At 33.1% G+C, this 22,610-nt stretch overlaps 1 protein-coding gene across 1 annotated transcript in view; it reads left to right on the forward strand.

Annotated features, from left to right (window-relative positions):
* Window positions 1-1,461: 1,461 nt before the first annotated feature.
* The window catches only part of LOC129951077 (protein vestigial), a 57,874-nt gene continuing 36,725 nt past the window's right edge, over window positions 1,462-22,610 (forward strand). The window contains exon 1 of the mRNA XM_056063087.1: window positions 1,462-2,077. Within this exon, the coding sequence (XP_055919062.1) occupies window positions 1,982-2,077 (96 nt within the window). The 5' untranslated portion in view covers window positions 1,462-1,981. The remainder of the gene's footprint in view (window positions 2,078-22,610) is intronic.

Below are 22,610 nucleotides of genomic sequence, written 5' to 3' on the forward strand. Positions count from 1 at the left end.
GGAGCAGAAGTCAATCAACTTCATTCATTTTACTGTAATAGTTATAATTTCGCAGAAACCAGTCATTGGCCAAAAATAATATTCATGAAAAATCCAATTTTTCTAGTCAAATAAAATTGTTTTTATATTTTACAAGAAAACAATCATAAAATCAAAGTTCTTTGGTTGCTTAGAAAACTTAGGTTAGGTTAGATTTTTAAGAGATATGTTAACTTTGGACATCACGCTTAAACCATGAAAGCCATTTTGAAAAGATATCTTCCAGATTTAAGTCTTATGATGTACGTAAAACTTCAAAATTTAAACTCGTTTAACCCGAAAACAAAATAAACATTGGAAACTGTATTACCGGCGTCAATACATTTCTTAAGGCACCGATAAGATGCAAATAAGAAATTAAAATCTCATCAATAAATGGTGGAATTTAGTTTTTAAATTGAGTACAAATCAATTTTGTATTTAATGGTTTGTACAAACTGAACTGAAATTGAATGTTTACATTAAATATATTATTGATGACGATGATGGATTTCTAATAAAAGCCAACAAACATTGCCGAGGTGATTTCTTAGAAATTATAAATAAACTTACAAGTTTACTTCTATTATACCCCATAACACCATCACATCATGTTACAGTAAGAATATTTGTTTTAACTTTAAGTCTGTAAGTCTGTTATGAAAAGTACAAGTCGAAACTTCTGGGAAATTCACTTATCGAAGTACATTACTCGCGTAGTCTAGTAGTTACACTCGAACTCTATAAATACCTACCTATATGGCTAAAAGATTATACTACTCGCACTTCACTTTAAGTTATAGTAGATAGTTTAGTTTAGCTTATAGCTGGAATTGAAATATATAGCTAACTCTGTTAGGTAGGTAGGTAATGCAGTGATCGTTTGTTGAACGAAACGGACGCTAGCGTCGAAAGGTATCATAGACAATAGCACACACTTTGTGTGTCATTCAGTTGCAACAACAACAAAAGAAAAAAAACATAACAGCAAAAACAAAATTAAAACCAAACACACTAACTATTTGTTTTGGCCAAGTTGCTACTGCCACTGCCACTGGACCGGTTAGCCGGTTCGGTCGGTATACAGAAAAACAGAAACTAAAAACATGATGGCTACAGCTATCGCTACGAACTGTACCTTTTTCCTGAGCTACAAAAAAAATTGTTAATAATGCAATTCTGAACAAGGTGCGCACTGCACTGCCGCCATTCACCACCGCCGCACCGTTTTGCCGCGCCGCGCCGTGATGACAGAAGATAAAACCTCGTCGTTTTATCGTTACCACGATGATGCGATGGTGCACCTACTCTGACTTTGACTCTTTCATTCAGCAAATGTACACACACCGCAAATATACCCTACCTTACCTGTCATTCTTTAATGAGAGAATATATTTAACTCTTTTTTTTTCTTTCCAATCACAGGGTGCTGCAGCGGAGAAGGCGTGCAGAGAGGGCATCATCCAGCAAGCTAAATAAATGCATTGTAAACGTCAACCTTCGACAGGATAACAACAACAAAAAACTTCAACTCCCAACAATCAAAGCGTTAATATGTAAATTTGTTCGATATAAACGAACGAGTAAAGAATTTGTGCGGCTTTCGTGCAGAATAAAAATTAAAATACAAAACAAAAATCATGCCGAATGGATACACCCTGTGATTTTGTTTCTTTGGTGTTGAATAATTTAAAAAAATATATAAATATATTGTTGATTCTCGTGAATTAAAATACCTAATAATTGTTTCTGTGGTAAAACGAGTGAGTTCAGTGAAATAAAGAAAAAATAAAGTGAAGAAAAATAAAGGAACGAGTATAATATTGCGTTTACCTTCTGCTCGTTACTTTCTTTCAACGTGCGTCTTCGTCTTCGTCTTCGTCGTCGTCGTGTTTGACGTCAAATTTTTGACAAATTAACGGTAGGCGGTGTCGTTTGTGGTTCGAGGCTTGGATACATCGAAATGGCAGTATCCTGCCCAGAAGTGATGTACGGTGCTTATTATCCATATCTATATGGCCGTGCTGGACCTAGTAGATCATTTTATCAATATGAGCGGGTGAGTTTATTTTAAATTAGTTTTTATTTTCTATCATAAATTAATTGAAAAGAAATTCAAATAGCTGCAATTTATATGAATTAAATTTTTATGAATTTATAGGAGCATAGATTTTGATTCGTGTGAATTTAAAAAAATATGAGCTCAGGAATGTTTATCTATCTACAGTTAAGGTTTGAAATTATGCTGATTGAAGATGCAACTTCCAGAGTTGGTATTTAATAACTGGTTGTTTGCAATTTTTATTTTCTTTCGATATTTCTTTTTTTTTTCTATATACGAATCTCTGGCCATTGTGATGAAGCTTAAGAGTCTCTTGATTCGGAGTTGGTATAGGAAGGTAAGGTATATTATTATGTTAATAGAGGCTTGATGGCGTTTTAATAAAAAGTCCATGCTTATAAACGTATACCTAGATATGTGTTTATTAACGTTCGTATGTGATGCTTAATTTATGCACTTTTAGAGTGAAGCAGTAGCTCGAGGCATAGGTACCTTTTTACTCTTTAGTATAGACGCAGTGTCATGGTGGCCGTGGTACTTTGGCGCGGTAATTAATTGGAAACTATTTTCTCTAAGAGAGAATTTCTTATTAGTTTGTTTTTTTATTTTCCTCTCAGTCTGGGGATTTCCAGATAATTACAATGTGCAATTAGGTTTTTATTTGAGTTTGAATAAATTTCGATATATCGTTGGTTTAAGGGGGTTTATTTGAAGATGGTATACTTTCATAACTTGTATATACCATTGTCTAAGCGTAAATCCTTTTTTAATTGATGATGAAGTCGAAGTCCCATGGCCTGGTTAGATATGCATATTCTAAACTAGAAACGGAGTTGCATGCTATCAAGGGGTACAAAAGACCCGTCATATGATCTTAAAGTGTAATGGAACAACTTTTAGGTATAAGTACATTTTTCAATGCAATAAACCAAAATTATTCTGTCGAAAAAAAAATAAAGGTAAAGTTAGTTTCCTTTAAAAAAAAGACTCTCCTGACACATTTCGATATGGAAAGGGCTCAAGAACTTATTTTTAACGATGCCGTCGCGTCGGCTTATGAAATTGATGTGTGATTAAAAGTAGGCCTAGAAAATGACTGGATCTAGAAATATTCGAAATTTTTAAGACGCATATTAATCAAAAATTTATAATTCTTAGATGTTATTGACTATATAGTGTATTTTTCTATATTTCGGGTTAGGTATACTCCATTTTTGAAACACTTTTAATTCGCTTTGTTTATTTGTTTTCTGTGAAATTTTGTAAGATTAATATAGTTGCAGTTAGGTTGTGGCTGGTTCTTTGTTTTCTGTTTCAGTCAATGGCGGATCCAGAGGGGGGTCGTAGGGGTCATGACCCTCCCCCTGGGAGATAATTTTTTTTTTTTTTGTAGGAATTCCCTTCAATTCAAAACTAATCGTATTGAGTCAATGGATATGACCCCCATTATATTTTGAATTATTTATTATTTCCAGGGGGGGTCATATGAGCCATAAAGCTTACGCAGTTAAGTTGTATAAGTAAAGGTTTGTTAGTAATTTGATGGCGTTCACCAAAAAGTGGTTTGCTGTCAAAAACATTTAAAATATTTGTAACTTTAGTAATGCTTTAAATTATTTTCATAAAATTTGTTTCCAAGAAAAAGAGCAAAGATTCAGTTTTTTAAGAAGAAACTTTGAATAAGGATCTTCAATTTTATATTAAGTTCCCTTTAAATTCATGAAACTAGCCTTCAATTCCATCTTATTTTTTGTATGCACATAAATAGTGAACATTGAAGTGATTTTTACTTGCGACACATAGGAACTATCAATCATGACATTACGATGTTAGAAAAGTTTAAAAAGTTGGTCCCCATTCCATCCGTCTGTCTGTCGTGCCGATTAAAACTAAGCCGATTAGCTTAAGGCGTTTTTTTCATGTTTTAATACTAAAAATAACTGCTGTCCCCATACAAATTTTTTGGTGTAAATTCGAAAATTCTATTTTTTCAGAAATGAACCGATGGATTTTTTAGAATTTTCTCTATTTTTTTCATAATTCGGCCTCTTTTTACAAGAAAAACATATTTTGCCATTGCTCGAGAAGAGTACCCCTCATAAAGCCGTTGTTTTGTTTGCAAATTTTCTCAAGAACTTAATCAGATCTCAATAATATTGTATTTCAATGCAAGCTCAATGATGAACGAAAATGTCATTATTTTTTGTAATGGCATTTATGGTATTGCAGTCGGTCAATATATTTATTTTAAAATTGATTTTCTGTTGAATAAAATTTTTAAGGTCGTAGCAAATTAAAGAAATATACATTTTGAAGGACATTTGCTTTAGATGTTCTAGAACTGAGATTTAAACATGAATTTCAGAATATAAACGTCCCAATAACATCAAAAGTGACACTTTTGTTTAACTTATGGCTAATTGAAAAACACAATGCACGTTTAATATCAAATTAATATTAAAGCTTTGAATCTCTTGAGAACTGAAATGAAAAAAATTCTGAAACGTGTAATTTGTGACTGCTACACAAAATTTTCTTCCCAGCATATTTGTTTACCTTAGTTTATTTTTATTTTATATTCAGAAAAATTATGTGCCTAAATGTACATAATTTTTTAAATTCAAAAACCAACAATTTTTCTCTCCACAATTTTCAAGTTTTGTTGACTTCTTTAAGATGAAGCATCAGCTCGAATCTACCAGTAAGCAGACTGGTAGCGATAGTAATACTAGACTCCCGAAAATTGAGTCCGAAAAAACTACGTAAAAAAAAAAGAAAATTCTTGATATCAGATTTTTTCTCATTTACTGGGTTTTGTAATGGCAGCAAAAAAGAATATATTTTTTTTTGGAAGAAAGCAAAGTTTCCAAAACAATTTCATACATTTCTCCATGAAAGCAATAGAAACCCTGTAAACTATTGTTTTTTTTGTTTTGCTCTTAAATATGACATATTAAGAAAACTGTTAGAATCTTGGAATTCTTTTATATGAAGAAAGTCTACTTAATTAAATAGTAAGACTATACCTTACTGGACAATAGCGTTCTAAAATAATTTAATAACTATAGTTGTCACTTTAGCCCTTGAAATGTGTACATTTAAGGTTAATATGTACACTATGTGATTTAAATTTTGTTTGCCTTCTTTAAACACACATTTTTTAGCAGTAAGTAAAAAATTGTCTATATGTTAAGTGCGTGACCCCCCCCCCCCCCCCTAAAAAAATCTGGATCCGGCCTTGGTTTCAATCGTCTGCAGTTTGGTTCGATCGTTATACAATGTATACATTTAAAATTCCTTCAATAGTTTTTAATTTAATGGAATCGATGGAGGTAAAATGTTTTATTTCATCATCATGAAAACTTAAAAAAAATCTAGAATTAATTTATTTTTAATAAAAGTCATATTAGGTTTTCTCACATTATTTCATATAAAAAAACGGTGATTTTTTAAGAGCTTGAGAACTTTTTTAAAAAAAAAAAACGCATAAAATCTGCAAAATCTCATCGATTCTTTATTTGAGGTGGTCCATTCGGAAAGTCCAATTTTGGGTAACTTTTTCGAGCATTTCGGCCGGAATAGCCCGAATTTCTTCGGAAATGTTGTCTTCCAAAGCTGGAATAGTTGCTGGCTTATTTGTGTAGACTTTAGACTTGACGTAGCCCCACAAAAAATAGTCTTAAGGCGTAAAATCGCATGATCTTGGTGACCAACTTACCGGTCCATTCCTTGAGATGAATTGTTCTCCGAAGTTTTCCCTCAAAATGGCCATAGAATCGCGAGCTGTGTGGCATGTAGCGCCGTGGTTTCAACAACCACATGTCAACCAAGTTCAGTTCTTCCATTTTTGGCAACAAAAAGTTTGTTAGCATTGAACGATAGCGATCGCCATTCACCGTAACGTTGCGTCCAACAGCATCTTTGAAAAAATACGGTCCAATGATTCCACCAGCGTACAAACCACACCAAACAGTGCATTTTTCGGGATGCATGGGCAGTTCTTGAACGGCTTCTGGTTGCTCTTCACTCCAAATGCGGCAATTTTGCTTATTTACGTAGCCATTCAACCAGAAATGAGCCTCATCGCTGAACAAAATTTGTCGATAAAAAACCGGATTTTCTGCCAATTTTTCTAGGGCCCATTCACTGAAAATTCGACGTTGTGGCAGATCGTTCGGCTTCAGTTCTTGCACGAGCTGTATTTTATACGGTCGGTATAAGATCTTTGCGAAAATCTTCCATGTGGTCGAATAACACAAACCCAATTGCTGCGAACGGCGACGAATCGACATTTCACGGTCTTCAGCAACACTCTCAGAAACACACGCAATATTCTCTTCTGTACGCACTGTACGCATTCGTGTGGTTGGTTTAATGTCCAATAAAGTAAACTTAGTGCGAAACTTGGTCACTATCGCATTAGTTGTTTGCTCACTTGGTCGATTATGTAGACCATAAATCGGACGTAAAGCGCGAAACACATTTCGAACCGAACACTGATTTTGGTAATAAAATTCAATGATTTGCAAGCGTTGCTCGTTCGTAAGTCTATTCATGATGAAATGTCAAAGCATACTGAGCATCTTTCTCTTTGACACCATGTCCGAAATCCCGCGTCATCTGTCAAATACTAATGCATGAAAATCCTAACCTCAAAAAAATCACCCTTTATAATATGTTTATTTAATTTGTTTGGCTAAATTAAAAATTTTGAATTCTGTTTGCTTTTTTCCCTCAATAGAATTGTATCAGTGTTTATAAACAGCAGTAATTTCAAATAAAATACAAAATAAATATTGAAGATCCTTCATATACATATGTACATATCAGGCACGAAGAATGACTTTTTTCGTAGCGGAATCACTTAACGTTGAACTTAAAATTAAAACTCATTTATTTAAGATCATATTTTTTTTTTACAGAAATGTAAAAGAAAATTGTATAAAATTCATTTTTTTAAATAAAATAAAATAAAAAAAATAAAATTTAGTAATATAAATAGTTTAAAAGGTTATTTATGTAAAATTAAATGTTAATTTCTTTTTCAAAGAAAACTATAATTGATCACAAAATATTTCTTTGACTCGAGATCATTTCGCGTATAATAAAGGATAATTTAATTGAGTTCAATTATATAAATAAAATTAATGTAATGTATATTAGAATAATATATAAATAATTTAAAGGGTTATTTGGCTTGAATTTCTTTTAACAATCCTTTTTCAATCGAAATGAGAGCTAAATTTGATAACCTTCTTGGCCACATTTATTTCTTAAAAAATGTTTTATTCTTTTAAGACACTAAAATGCTCTCTACAGATGCGGTTGTCACGGGAAAAGTCAACATTAGTTTACAAAGCTTAAAGTACTCAGTGAAACTTTCATCCAAATCAGTATTTATTAAAAATCTAAATGTTTCTTGTAGATTTTTTGACCTAAAATTCTCGTCATTGAACAGTTTTTAAAACTGAAATTTCAAAATACCCTGGGTATGAACTCTGTAAATTATTCAGCAAGTTATTTGTAAAATGGGTTTTACAATAGTCATACAATGTTCCATCCGAAAGCCTTAAAAATTCAAAGTATGGCAGCGAACTAAATCGATTATCGATTTCAGTAATGACTTGGTGAACAATTGTGGTTAAAAGAGCTTTATATTGTTCTTTTGTAGAAAGGTTGACTTCAGAACGCCTGTTGTTGAAATTTGAAAAATTTTCGGTTTCCAAAATGAATCAAAACTTCTTTATTTAATTAAATTAGAAATACTGTTTTTGAAAATATTTACTTGATTGAGACAATATTGAACATCTCTGGACTTGGATTAAAGAATTTTAAATAAAATGTCACTTTGTGGAAAAAATTCGTTAAAAAAATATAATAGAACAATAAATTTCCTATCATTAAAACAATACATCAGACCTTTCGATAAAACTATAGTGACATTTAAGTTCAAAGATTGTTTGCACAACGAGTTGGGGCAGCGCTAGGAATTTTTCTTTTGACAATTGCATTAAATGCTGCAACTCTTTTAGACGAATGGGAAAAAAAACTTACAAAACTATTTAAACTTTTAAAAAGACAAGAACATGGCTTAATTTTAGACACTGACTGTGTTAAAACTAAATTGAGCTTATGAGCAAAACAGTGAATGTAATGTGCGTTTGGGATGATTTCTTTTATTTTAGCTTGTAAAGCGTTTGAACTTCCTGACATAACAGCCGCACCATCGTAGCTTTGACATACTACATTTTTCAAATACATTTCCTTTTTTTAAAAAATGGTACAGTAAAATCAAACAAATTCTGTGCTGATCTTCCAAGCGAAACATCAAAAAAGCACATAAACCTTTTAACGACAGATCCGTCTTTTTTTACCATACGCAACATAACTGACAGCTGTGATTTGTTGGACACGTACGTATTTTCGTCGAGAAGTAAGCTCACATAGTCTAAGTTTTGTATTTCCATTCGTTTTTCTTCGAATAAGATTTTAGCAATTGAGGCAATTAGTTCATTCTGAATGTCACTTGATAGTCCGGAAAAAAACGTGAAACTATCCAAATGCGTTTTTAACATCGGATTGTATGAAGCAAGCAAGTTAACTGCTTCAATAAAATTTCCCTTATTTAATGAATTTTTGGATTCATCATCGCCTCTTAATGGTAACTCCAAGCGAGCTAGATGACAAGTCACATCGATTAAACTTTTAATAATACCACGGTTTTTTTTTCACTTCATCATTATATTTTGAAATTGACAGCGAACGCTATGAATCAATTCAATTTTTAATGCGAACCGAATCAAACATTTTTAAGGAAATCATCGCACTTAAATGAGATGCGCACTCTTTTCCATGCCTATTTCCGGCCTTAGACTTGAGTTCACTCAATTCAATCTTCAATTCTTATTTGAACGCCAACAAATTCAAAAATTTGCTTTGAAGGAGATTGAGTGAGAATTGAGAGTAGGCGATATATCAGAATGCCTAGCTGGTATGCATTCCAAATATTTGTAGGGACGCTTCGTTCCTGATACATATGTATGCAAAAAAATGTCATGTGAAATAACACAATGTTTTTAATTTATTTTCGATCAAAAATAACGTATTAAGCCATTAAACTTATTGTCACGTCTTAAATTAATAATACTGACCTTAGGCATGAGTGATTTAATGGACCTGCTAGTAAACTATTGATTTGTTGTTTACGACACAAACATTTGTTGGCGGACACAATAATTTTGCGGAAAGATCTTGATGTCTTTTTTTTTAGTGTAATTTTTCATCATCAAAAATAAATGACTACCTATCCGATATGTTTCCATCGATCGTCACGTTGAAAAATTAAAACGTTTTTTTCCAATAACTCAGGCTTTCGTTTTTGACGTAATTATTGGTCCAAAAATTATAAAAATTCTGCATTAAAGACTATTTTTTCAATTATTGAAAACTCTTGTAAATTGTTTTTAATAGCAAATCGCAATTGAAAGCAGAGGGTTTCAGGGTGATTGCCTATGCTGACGACCGCGACGTTGCAATATCCGTATCTGGGAAGCAACCCCAAGTTCTCTCGGAACTCCTACAAAATGCCTTAAATAGGCCAACAAAATGGGCTAAGCAATGTGGCTTGCACGTCAATCCACATAAAACAGAATTAATACTCTTTTCGAGAAGATTTAAAATTCCTCAGATTAGCTCACCCAAGATTAGGGGAATACCATTAAGCTTTTCCGACCAAGCTAAATATTTAGGCCTCATTTTAGACAAAAAACCAAATTGGAAGGCAAATATTGATGAACGAATAAAAAAGGCTACTGTAGCGCTTTTGACTTAAGTATAAAGGCCATAGGATCAAAATGGGGCTTCTCCCCAAAAATAACCCACTGGCTATACACTTCGGTAATCAGACCGATACTCATTTATGGAGCTGTCGTATGGTGGACCGCACTGGACAAGATGGTAAATCTAAATAAGCTCATCAAATTCCAGCGGTCAGCAGGTATGTGCATCACAGGAGCACTTCGCTCAACACCAACCGCAGCACTGGAAGTGCTTTTAAACCTAACACCTCTTGACATCTTCTCCAAAATGGTGGCAGCCAACTCATGTGTGAGGCTTAGAGTTACCTCTCAATTGAACAGTAACAATACTTGACATACTACTATTCTAGACAGTTTCAGATCTATCCCAGATCGCTTAGACTATACCACCCTAAAAATGGTATTCGGTAAAAGCTTCCATGTGTCCATCCATTCAAGATCCTCCTGGGAAGAAGAGAGACCCCTGGAAGACGATGCGGTACACTTCCATACACACGGTTCAAAGACCGATCACGGAGTTGGAAGTGGTATCTATTCGAGACAACTGAATCTCAGTCCATCCTATAGACTTCCCAATCAATGCAGTGTATTCCAGGCAGAAGTAATGGTGATTAAAGAAGCACTATCCTGGCTCAAAGAAAATGTTATATCTTGCAAGGATATACGAATCTTCTCGGACAGCCAAGCCGCTCTTAAATCTCTCGCGTCCGTGTCCACAAACTCTCAAACAGTCCACGATTGTCGATCATCTCTGAATGAGATGACGGAACAGTTTAACATTCACCTCATTTGGGTACCGGGCCACAGAGACATTTCGGGAAATTGCAAAGCCGATGAGCTCGCCAAAATCGGAACACTTCTGCCTTATGTTAGACAAAAACATAACATAGGAACACCACTTGCTATATGCAAATATCTTCTCAAACAATATGCTCTAGAATCAACAAATGCTAGATGGTCACAGAGTACCAGCTGCCTAGCAACCAAGCAAATATGGCCAAGTACTGACTTAAAACGGTCAAAAGGATTGATATCACTGAGCAGACAAAGTATAAGCTCTACAATTGGAGTAATAACGGGACACTGCCTCATAGGAAGACATGTTCTGAGGCTAGGGGTCTACACAAATGACTTCTGTAGAAGCTGCATGGACGAGGAGGAAGAGGAAACAGTCCAACACCTTCTATGTACATGTCCAGCACTCTCCATTAGAAGGAATAACTTTCTTGGTAATCCCTTCTTCAATAATACCAGTGAACTGGCAACAATTGACACAAAACGTCTCTCTAACTTTATTAAAAGTACAAAATGGTTTGTTTAAGTTCATTACTCTCAAATGAGTAACCTCATTAGATGGAGTGGTATTACAATGGACCCTTGAGGTCTACGTGCGTCAAAGACATCTGGACCTAACCTAAATACATATACATAAGTAACAAAATAATTAAATTGATTTAGATACTTTCTATATTTGAATTCATCGTGTCCCTCCACTCCCCCTTCTCCACGAAAATCATTGTTCAATTCACAATACAATAAACTAAAATAAATGGTTTTAAATATAAACTTACTAACTTATCACTTACGAATCATTTTTCGCCGACGGTATTCAAGCTGGTTTTATTTATTATGATGATGGATACAATGCAGTACTATAAGATACTTATTTTAATAGCTGCTATAGAAAAATTTGTATAGAAAAACTTTCGAAAAAGCAACAAAGCTTAGAAGAAAAATCATGTCAAATAATGCTTCTTTTTTTAAATTCACAGGCACTCAAAGGGTTATTAGTACCCTTTATATATTTATATTTAAACACAGTGCGAGCGTTAGGAAAATAGGGAAGGATTTAAAAGGAGATACTTGTGCACATTCGTCTTAAAGTTCTGAACATCAAAATGGGAGGGAAAAACAGAGTTGGCCAAAGCGATTTAAGAAAGAATCTCTATACTTGACTGTACGCCCGAAATTGAGCTCAAGGGTAAACTGATGAGCATTCCTAGAAGTGCGAGTATTACGGCTGAATTGTTTAAGGGGTGGAATGCAACTGGCTAATTCGACAGAACATTGTTTGTAAAAATATCTATAAAACAACGAAAGGCATGAAACATTGCGGCGCGGCGGTGTTCTAGCGATGTAATTGTTTCAATTATAGTTCTGTCGCCTATCATTTTTAAAGCCCTTTTTTTTCAATTCTATCCAAGAAATTTAAACTTTTTTTGGGGGCACCTGCCCAGATATGCGAATTATATTCAAGCTTTGGACGGATTGATTCCCCATTTTACAATGCTGTCAAGATCAGAATTTCATGAGCTTATCATACGCTGCCGTTGAAGTTCCACATCCGAAGGACAAGGATGTGAATCTAGAAACGAGTATGAAAAGCTGAGGGTACTGTCGTCGGCGAAACAGTTTAATGGATTAGAATAAGTATGACAGACAAAAGATCGTTTATGAATATAAGGAAGAGAGTCGGAAACAAAACGGAGCCCTGGGGGACACCAGCATTTATTTTATGAATTTCAGACTTGAAACCATCTTATACAACTTATATTGAACGGTTATAAAGATAATTTCTAATCCAACAAAGAAGTGATTCATCAATACCAAAAGCACTCATTTTCATCAATTTTTTTTTGAAATATCAAGTGCAATAATCTTACTTTCTCCAAAACGATGTAAAGATTTGTTCCACTGTTCGGTGAGATGAACCATGAGATCACCAGTTGACCTATTGCGAAAGCCATACTGTGGGTCATTAAGAAACTTCCGTTCTTCGAGATATTTCTTGAGCTGATAATTAATCAGCGTTTCCATGACCTTGGAAAGAAGGGACGTGAGTGCTATTGGACAATAGTTAAAGGGACAGGAGGATTCGCCTTCTAGCATCTTTTGATTACACTCTGTGTATAGCTCTCAAGGGTTTAATAATTAATATTAATAATAACGCTTCTATATTTTACTATAGTCTATGTCAGCTAATTTGTTTTGTCGAAATATTTCAAATTTTGTTGTTGATTTGATTTTTACGTTTCTATTCCCGTTTGTGAATGATAAAACTACACGATGTTTACGAGGTGTGAAGCCCTAAACAGTTAAGTTTAAGAACGATCATACAACTAATCTTTAATTTATGGTATGTGCATCAAATCTACGACTTGAGGGCAGAGTTATACATATGTATATGTGAATTAGTCACCAAGGCCATGACTGCTAAACTTTTTTCGACAGGTTTCTTAAAGTCACAGGTGTATGCCAATAAACTAAAGATAACTGTTGCCCTAAAATTAAACATAACGCACACAATTCCTCAAATGAAGTCGAATAGATTTGGAAAGTAATTTCAAATTTTACCTTAAAAATCTGTGCCACTATATAAGCAACTAAAAAGTCGAGACGACCATTTCAAAGTGCCATATTTTTAACAATTTGAATCTTTTAAATAAAAGAATTTTGTTTAACATTGTAAAAAGCTTGTTTTTTTAATCCAGCATCCTTCCCTTTGAAGAATTCTTTTCAATAAAATTAACGTACAATTCGTTCATAAAATATACAAAAATATTAAAGCAAAACCGATACCCGAATATAGCCTTTTCTTACCTACTTTGAAATCGTTGTCTTTCGATATTTTTGATATTGTGTTGTTATTTTATTTGAAATATTTACAAAGAATCTGTTGTACGGAAAAATCACGGTAATAATGTAAAAACTTTGAAATTGTAGTTAAACTTCTTGCATATTTGACTTTTGCAGAAACTTTAAATTCCCTAATTCGAATACATGAATCTAAGCTTTTTTGTTCCCAGAGACTCATATAAAGTTATCGTTATAAATATAAAATTTTCTATTAATTTCAAATCTCTATCGATTTCTCTATCGACCAAGGCATAATGCCATGTTTTATATTATAAGTGTCATTTGTTAGTTTTCAAATTTTCCCAAGTCAAAATTCATGATTTGATTTATGTATGTTTCTTTAAAAGAAACCAATCGATTTTCCGAGAAAGAGTATACCTATGCATAAGATAAGATCAACTCCAGCTTTGAATATGCCTACTATAATTCTGGAAATATATATTTTTTGTCTATCTCATCTGACTTATCTATGGCAAAGACACACTTTGCCAAAAAAAAAACCCAACAACTCTTCCCAAACTTCTTCCAAAAAAAGACTCGATTCCGATGGATATCCATATCCAAGTTAAAAAATGATCGTATTTATGTATATTTGTTCTTCTTTTGGTTTTGTCTCCGAATTTTCCCACACTCCCCATCATGTCGATTATTTGTGTGATAAAAAGCAAACACAACAACAACAACAAAAAAGACAAAACAAAATTAACATAAACAAAATGAAAAGAAACAAAAATCAATACAAAAACCATCAAAAGCGGTCAATTGCCGGTAAAACACCGCCGAGTACAACTCCGATTAAGTTCATTAGCATTCACATGTTATTCTACAACACACCGCGAACCAACCGACCGACCGAAGGACGACACAACCATCGTCCATCCGTCGTCGTTGGGGCCATTTATAGTGCGATTCCCGATCCTTCCTCTTCCGCTGCCATTTTGCATTGGAACCGAGTGAATCCCAAAACTGTGTTCCTTTATATGCACGTACAACATATACACGGCTGCTGATGCTGAGGCTGAGACTGAGAACTGAGCTGGATATGGGACTACTTATCGTCCTCCGTGATGACGACGATGATGACCAAAGTTTAGCTAAAATTATTAGGTGAATCGATTTTTGGGACGAACTTCATGCGTGGATGTCGTCCAAGAAGTTTCCTTTTTTTGTTTGTTTTATACAAATCGAGGAATAGGGAACCAATGTGCGAACTAAGTCACATAAAATAAATCACCGCAAAAGGGACCGTCCTCGTCCTCATCGTCATCGTTGTAGTCGTATATAGCCGTGTTGTCTTCGTCGATACCTTTACTCGCTCTCAAGATATTGCACTCGCGCACTTCTGCGACCCACAAAAGGGATATGCGCTCACTAAACCGCAATCCAAAACGAAAACAAACAGAACGTGGATGACAGGGATCGTGTTTGGCGATTATCCCTATCTGATCACCGGTTAGTTGGCTTCGATATACAAATTTTCGATCTTGAAGCTCAAATCAGACACCGACCGGCAAGGCACAGGCCAGCATCAGGGATTTACTATAAATTACCCAAAACACGATGAGTAACCTAACGACCGAGATTGGATGAGTATAGTAGTTTCAAGATCCCAGCCTCTCTTATTTTTTTTTATTTTGCTTATAACTTTTTCATCTGATATCTGGACTTGATGATTATATAGTCGTCCTCGCGCGACGACAACTCCTGCCTTAACTGATCTCATATAGTTAGACCAAATTTTTACTTTAATACAGGTCCGCATTTTCTATCATTGTTTGTAGGAAGTATGGGCGCTTAGTGATAAAGGTGAAAACCCAAAATAACAAGACAAAACTAGGTTTACTTTACTAGAAATTACCTGATTTTCCTTATTTTCAGTCGTTACAATTTAAATGTTTTAAATAAGTCGGTAATATACAGTAAAAAGCAATTAAAGTGTTTGTGTTTAGTTTATCTTTATTGAACTTCCTTTCAAAATGTATCTTATTAAATGGACATTTTTAAGTTCAAACCCGAATCATGCTCCTCGAATGGTTTTTGAAATGTTTTTTTTAGCTTTTTTCTTTGAAAAGTAAGGCCTTTTTAAAAAACAGGGAGATATTTAAAAGTGTTTGTTTTGTGTAATTTCCAATCACCTTAAACTTGATGAAAATCAGCAAACTTCCATTTGTCCAACTTGTCCTTTTGGCTTTCGTCGTTTGGCATTTCCCATTAAATTAGATCTTGCAAGCTCTCTTTTGAACTACCTTAAAAAAAAACTGTTAAAGCTACAAAACTTTGATTTAAAGCTACAAAATTTTTATTTTCTAAGTCTAAAATTTCTGTTATGCAGCCCTCTTCTGATATTCACGTGGATCGTATATTCGATTCACCCATTTGATTCCCTTTCACACTGCCTTTGCATTCTGCTATTCAACGGGTGAATTACATTATCCGAAACCAATTTGACATTCAAATAAACAGATGTTCATGTGAAAATCTTGGGATTTATACAAAAATTAGGTTTAGTCAATAAACCTAAACAGAATAATTTGTGTAATTTTTGGAAATGGGCAGTATTTGACTTTTTATTCCAATTGTAAACAGAGGAATACGAGAACCCTCAAACAGAGAATTTCGAAAAAATGTTAAAAAGTGTCTTCCTTCCCCTAAAAATATTAATATTCTTTTATTTATAAAACAAATATTTTAAATTTAGCAATAAATCAGTTTTAACTTACATTTTGCTTACAAAAATTAACAAACCAGACATCAAATGAAAAATCCGCTGCATTTTATATGCGGATCTGAATTGTATAGAATGAATGCATTCACGTGAATAACGTCGATAATACCGCGCAGTATTATCGACGTTACCGACATTTCACCGCACAGATTCACTTCGAATGAATAGCAGAATAATGATTAATGAAAATGCAAGTGAAATTCCCACCCATGAATACCAGGATAGCCCTGATAAAAAAACAAATATTTTCTTCAAGTTCTTTACTTTTGAAACTGAAAATTGGAAAACAAAACTACTAAAACGACAAAAATAATTGTTGGGCAACAAATTAGCATAAAAGGCTAAAATGTTTGGCATAAAAAAACTAATATTTGTGTACGTTTCTACGCTTATAACGTATATATATTGTTAATTTATAGGAAATTACAAATAAAAATGTTGGGGCTACAAAAATTAATTTTTTAGCATTTGAAAAGTAAAGTAAACGGGACATATTTTCCCTATTTCAGCCGTTTTTTTTAATCAGAAAATTCAATTGCTCAAAAAGAAAGCTAGATACAAATTTGTAATTATTATTTTCAATCTCCGAGATTATTACTTTTGTTTCCTGGACAAAGTTTTCAACAAATCAAGGGACGTCAATGGTTTGATTTGTGTAATCTTTCGTTTCAAGTAACTACTACTGTGAATTATATAGTTGCTACAAGTCTTAAAAGAAGATAGATTGTAGCTATTTGTATTGCCTTATAATTCACAGTAGCTCTATGTAGCTCGGATTATATGGAATCTCGATATATCAAGACAAAGAATTGGTGTAATAGTCATCTTCTGATGAGCCCAACCATTATATCGAGGCGAAACGCATATATGAACACTTATGCTGGTTTATTTTTATTTTCATTTTCATGATTTTAAAGCATATTTATTAACTGCAATAGTTTTGTCACTAAAATATTGCTAAATGACAAATGTATAGTTTCGCATAGTACCAATAAACCCTGTCTAGGTTTTTTATGAAAAAGTTTGTTTTAAAGCTATCAATTGATGGAAAATTAATAAATATTTCCCGATTTAATTTTATATACTTTTGTTTAGCTTTAGAGTATATCTAAAAAAAAACATTAAAATCATATTTTGGTTTTTCATGGTTTTGTTCAAACTATTCTGAAACCAAATGTGATTGAGCTTTTTGCTGCTTAGATTCAAAACCCAGACAATTAAAGTAGCAATTTGGAGTTTTTCTTTTAACAAACACCACATTTCTTGGTAGAAACCAAAAAATATTCAATAAATTTAACATTTAACTGATGTTTCAAATAATAATGAACTTTTGTATGAATTCCTCTTGAAGCATGTGAAATGTTAATTGCATACTTGATAAAACTTTTAATAACTTCCAACTGTTTTTGCTCTTTCTTTTTGAATTGAAGCCAAGTTCTTTCAAAAAAGTAGAAAAAGAGAAAAAGATTTTTTTTTCTATTCATGGTAAAGGTCAAGTTTACCAATAGAATACAATATCGCAATTTTATTTCATAATGGCTAAAACACAAACACTCTTCAGCTTCGGCTTTGCCTGACGTTTACGAGTTCAGCCATAGGAATTCAATTGGTGTTTTTCTTTTTTAGTTCAGAGCAGAGCTCGAACTGTCAAAAAAATAATTGTTTCCTTTTGAACTCTGATCGTGCAGAGCTTCAAATTCGTTTTTCTTTTTCAGTTCTGAACATGTTCAGAGCGCGTTTTGTGAGCTCAGAATAAAATAACAGAGTAAACGGAGTAAAATGCTGAACAAAAACAATTTGATATTTGAAAGCCAGGAAATTAGAAAAAATCATCATCAAAACAATAAAAATTGCGAAAGAGGCTGGTCACTCTAGTGCAATGTTAGATAATTTAGAAAAAAATAATTGCACATAGCATTTTTATGAATCAAATTTATTTCAGACGTCAAATGGACCACAACGCTATGACTGTTTTTCAAATCATGACAATTTAGTGTTTAAGTTGTTATTCATAATTAAATCAGAGAGCTCTGAACATACTCAGCTCAGAACTCGCTCAGAATCTGCTAAGTGCTTAGCTCCGAACTAAAAAAGATAAACGTCAAATGCATGATATCACAATGAACGTTTTATTTGACAATCGTAAGGAAATAACGTAATGTTACGTAATGTGACTCCAAACTTTAACTGTAGTTCTATTTTTCTAAACATTTGCATTGTCTGACAGCTCAACAGCTGTAAAAAAGTCAACGATCAAAATACATTTTCTTTTGGAGGGCTTTCCATTCCTTTTTATGGGCTGAGTAAGCTAAATCCGCGATAAATTTAATTTTTTCGATTTCAAAACTATTTTTTTTTATTTTGAGGAAAATAACGGCTGCTAATGACAGAAGTGCCATTTTAGAAATGTCATATTTGAAGTGTCATTCAAAGCAACCTCGAAGCAGGGCCAACGTAACGCAGGCGAAGCCGTAGCTGAAGCGTGTTTGTGTTTCAGCCATAATACTCTTAAGTGCCTACTTTTGAAAGTAAATATAAAAATAAGAGTGATTAACTTTGCATAGCTAAACCATTTTTTTTAGAATTAATGTCATATTATCATTTTGCCGACGCCGACGGAAAAATAATAAAATGTCTTTTTAATTCCAAAATTTAACAAATTTCTAAAATTATAAAACTCAAAAGAAGAAGAGTATTTTTAGATTTCTAGGAAAGTGCAGAGTGTTTAAGTTTAAAATATTAAAGAAAACGTAACTGTTTGGTTTTAAAATATTTTACAGGAACGATAGAATTATAAACAGTGTTTTTACAGTACTTAAGACATTTAGTTTGAAATTCTTCAACATTACTTTTATCATGCATACTTTAAAATTTCCAAGTGGTGAAGAGAGCTAAATGAAATGTAATGTTCGTTTACAATTCACAAGCTTTTTGACTACTTTTTTCAAATTGTCTTTAAAGCAGAACAAAGAAACATTTTTGAATGATAAACTTTATTTGTTTCTCAAGTAAAAGAAAAGAAAGTTTAATCAAAGATTTCAGAAAACTTTGGTCAGAAAAGGTTTCTAAAATGTTCCCATATGTTTAAAAAATCATTTTGGAAACATGACAAAAACTTTCAGAAATGTTCCTGGGTTGTTTTCTTTGCGAAAAGTGTGGATCAACTAGAATTTCATCTAATTGATAAAAATGTATGAAATACAAAAGTTTTGTGAGGTTGAAAAAAATCTATGTTTCAAATTTCCAAAAATTCAAATTATAAAGAAAATTAGACAGAACCAAAAACACATTCATAGGTACGAAAATGGGAAAAAAAGACATTTCAGAAATGCTTCTCAAAGTGTCCACATACAAAATAAAAACAAACCGGAAACATTTCTGAAATGTTTCTGCAAAGATTTTCAAATGTTTTTAAACAAATGAAAAACATTTCAGAAACTTTTTTTAAACAATGTTGTCTGAAATGTTTCTTTGGTGTCGACACCCCTTAAGATACAAAAATCGGAAATTTTAATCATTGCTGCTGAAAGTATGAACCATAAAACATTTTCGTACTCATTTACTCATTTCTTCAAGTTCATAAGATTCCATTTTCTTTATATCAAGAGTCGGAATAAGTTTAAGCATAGAGGTTATTGTAAAAATAATAATAAATAATTTAATATAGATATTGTTTAAAATATTTACTCTTACGATTGAAGTTTTATTTAAAATACACATATTACCCGTGTTTTGTTGGAAAATCTATCAATAGTAGAATAGGATTTTACACGAATAATAAAAGCAATATCCGCAGTATGAATACTATTGATAATAGTTAAAGTACAATCTTACTACGGACGATTTTTTGACATTTAAACGAGTCTCGAATGGATCTTATGTAATTTCGTTCTCAAATGTTGGTACGATTGATATTGCATTTGTATCTCGATGGCTGTGTTCATTGCGTTGTTGTGCATTTGGAATCATGTGTTTTTCATTTGCGAAAAAAATCAATCTGTTACTGTTGATATTATTTAGTTTTGTTAATGAAAATGGACTTACTGGGCTATTTTACAAGTGAAAACAATAGAAAAGTCTAAGTATTGCTATGTTTCCACTAAAGGGTTATCTCAGTTTAGATTCAATAAATCTTTTGGTGTTTCCACCGCACATGAAGTTTTAAAAATGATTCAGTTTGACAGCACTTTCTAAATTGCAAATGGTGTTTCGATGTTTCTTCTGAAGTGCAAGTGCGATAGTTTGATTGGTGTTAAACAATGAAGAACTGAATAGATCAGCACCATACAGGAATATGCTGAGTACTCTATGTGCAGTTTTTTTTTTTGTTATTTAATTAAAACATACAAATGCAAATAAACAGAGCACAACGCATTATCTGTAAAACCAACTCCTGCACACAGGTTTTTCTTCACAAATTTTGACTCGAACCCGATCCCAGATCGAATCAATCTCATTTCAACTCGATTCAGGTATATAAATAATTGAAGCGAGCATCAAACTTACATGTTAAAGTAGTAGCCTATGAACAAACCCTCTTCTTTTTTATAGAATCTTAATTTTCAGACGTTTTCTTAACACTTCTTCTTGAAAATTGTCCATTTTATTAGTTCTATAGTTAGTTTTTTTTTTCTGCTGAAGTTAATTTTCACAAAACTTTCTTCTATTTGTGTTTTTTTTTTGGTTATTATCGTGACAGGTCTTCTTTCAGTTGTACCAAATTTTAAATACAAAAATCTGGCTATTGCCGCTGGGTTTTCTTTGGAATTTTCTACTAGATTATTAGAACCCTAAGGGATAAGACATGGAATCGACTTGGGTACTTGGGACTTGGTCTGTGAAAGATGTTTGTCAAAGTGACAGCTCAATAGATGATGTTTATTACATAATAGGAATATGTAAAAGTAACCGTTACATGTTCTTTGTGCATTTAATTTTTTCGTTTCAAAAAAATATTCCTTCCACAGGAAATGCTCACGGCTTTCAAAAAAGCTAAGAAAAAAATACTCAAATTTTTAAAAGTCACATAGGTAATTTGAAATTTTGTGTTTTGGAAATTGTTTAATTAAATTGAGTTGAATCACTTTAAACAGACGGAAAACTTAATTACTGTTTATCATCTTAGCCGATTCCATCAAATTGAAAATTAAGGTTTATAAAATCAAATTTCAAAATGTTCATTAAAAAACTCCATTTTTTCATATGCTAATTATTCAACTGTGAACAAAAGTCCCTTTTCTTAAGAAGTTTCACTTAAAAAATGAATCTTTTAAACTAGACTGTGTAACTTTTAATTCAACCAATTAAGAAAGTCTTAATTTAGTTTTACATATATAAAATCTTGCAAAGCAATTGCAACTTATCGATTCTAAGGTTTTCATATCTTGCATTTGTTATATGTGCCTCATGGTTACTTTTTCCATCTTTATAAGATGCGGTCCTGAATGTTTATATACATATCTCCTTGATTTTTTCCTCACTCAGCGCGCATTGGCAAATTTTTATATGTGTATATGGCTTTCCGGCCCCCTCTCCATTTTATTTGCCAGATATTTTTTCGCAACCATCATCATCATCATCGCACGCTCTCTTATTTGCGTTGCGAACCTTTTTAGCTTCTCTCCTCTATATGGTCATAATATCGCGGCGGTGTGGTTATACATTTACGTAGATAGTTTTATCCATATACCTAACTCTGGCTGAACTTCGAACAACCATACATGAAAGACCAATTTTGTTTTAGTGCCGCGGCCTTGTATAATTGGGCGTTAAGACAGTCGGAATGCTTTTGTGCTCGGCCGCCAGCCGGTGATGTTCCTGTTTTGTTATATGCCTCGACCGAGGCTTGAGTCTTGAGCCTGAGGAGTCTGCGAACTGAACTGCTGCGCTGAGCTGAGCTGCGAAACGAAAAAGAAAACAACCCTTTGGACGACTTTTTAAACTGCGATTGTTTTTTTTCTCAGTCCGCATATCAGTGCGGTTCTGGCTGACTGTTCCATGGGAACTTTTGCGAAGTCTACTAACTTTATAAAAGAAAGAGGAAAAAAAAGAATTCATCTAAAGCTATTTTATATATACCTAACTACGAGTAAGTATAAAAATGGCCACATCTTTGTTAGCGAACCAAACGGTGGCCCATCTGGAAAATTTTGCTACTTCATTACAAAAGACCCGAACACAAAACAAACACAAAGGCGGGGAGAATGTTGAGCGTAATCTTAAAACAACTTCGTATAGGTACGAACTTGTGAAGGCTTAAGGGGGACTTATTGAAGGGTCGTTATAAATGATAGTTTCTAAGTGTAATTGAGTGCATGGATAAGGTAGTTTTCTAGACCTCTCTTTATAATTC

This window comes from Eupeodes corollae, chromosome 3, assembly GCF_945859685.1.
Source record: "Eupeodes corollae chromosome 3, idEupCoro1.1, whole genome shotgun sequence".
Lineage (NCBI taxonomy): Eukaryota > Metazoa > Arthropoda > Insecta > Diptera > Syrphidae > Eupeodes > Eupeodes corollae.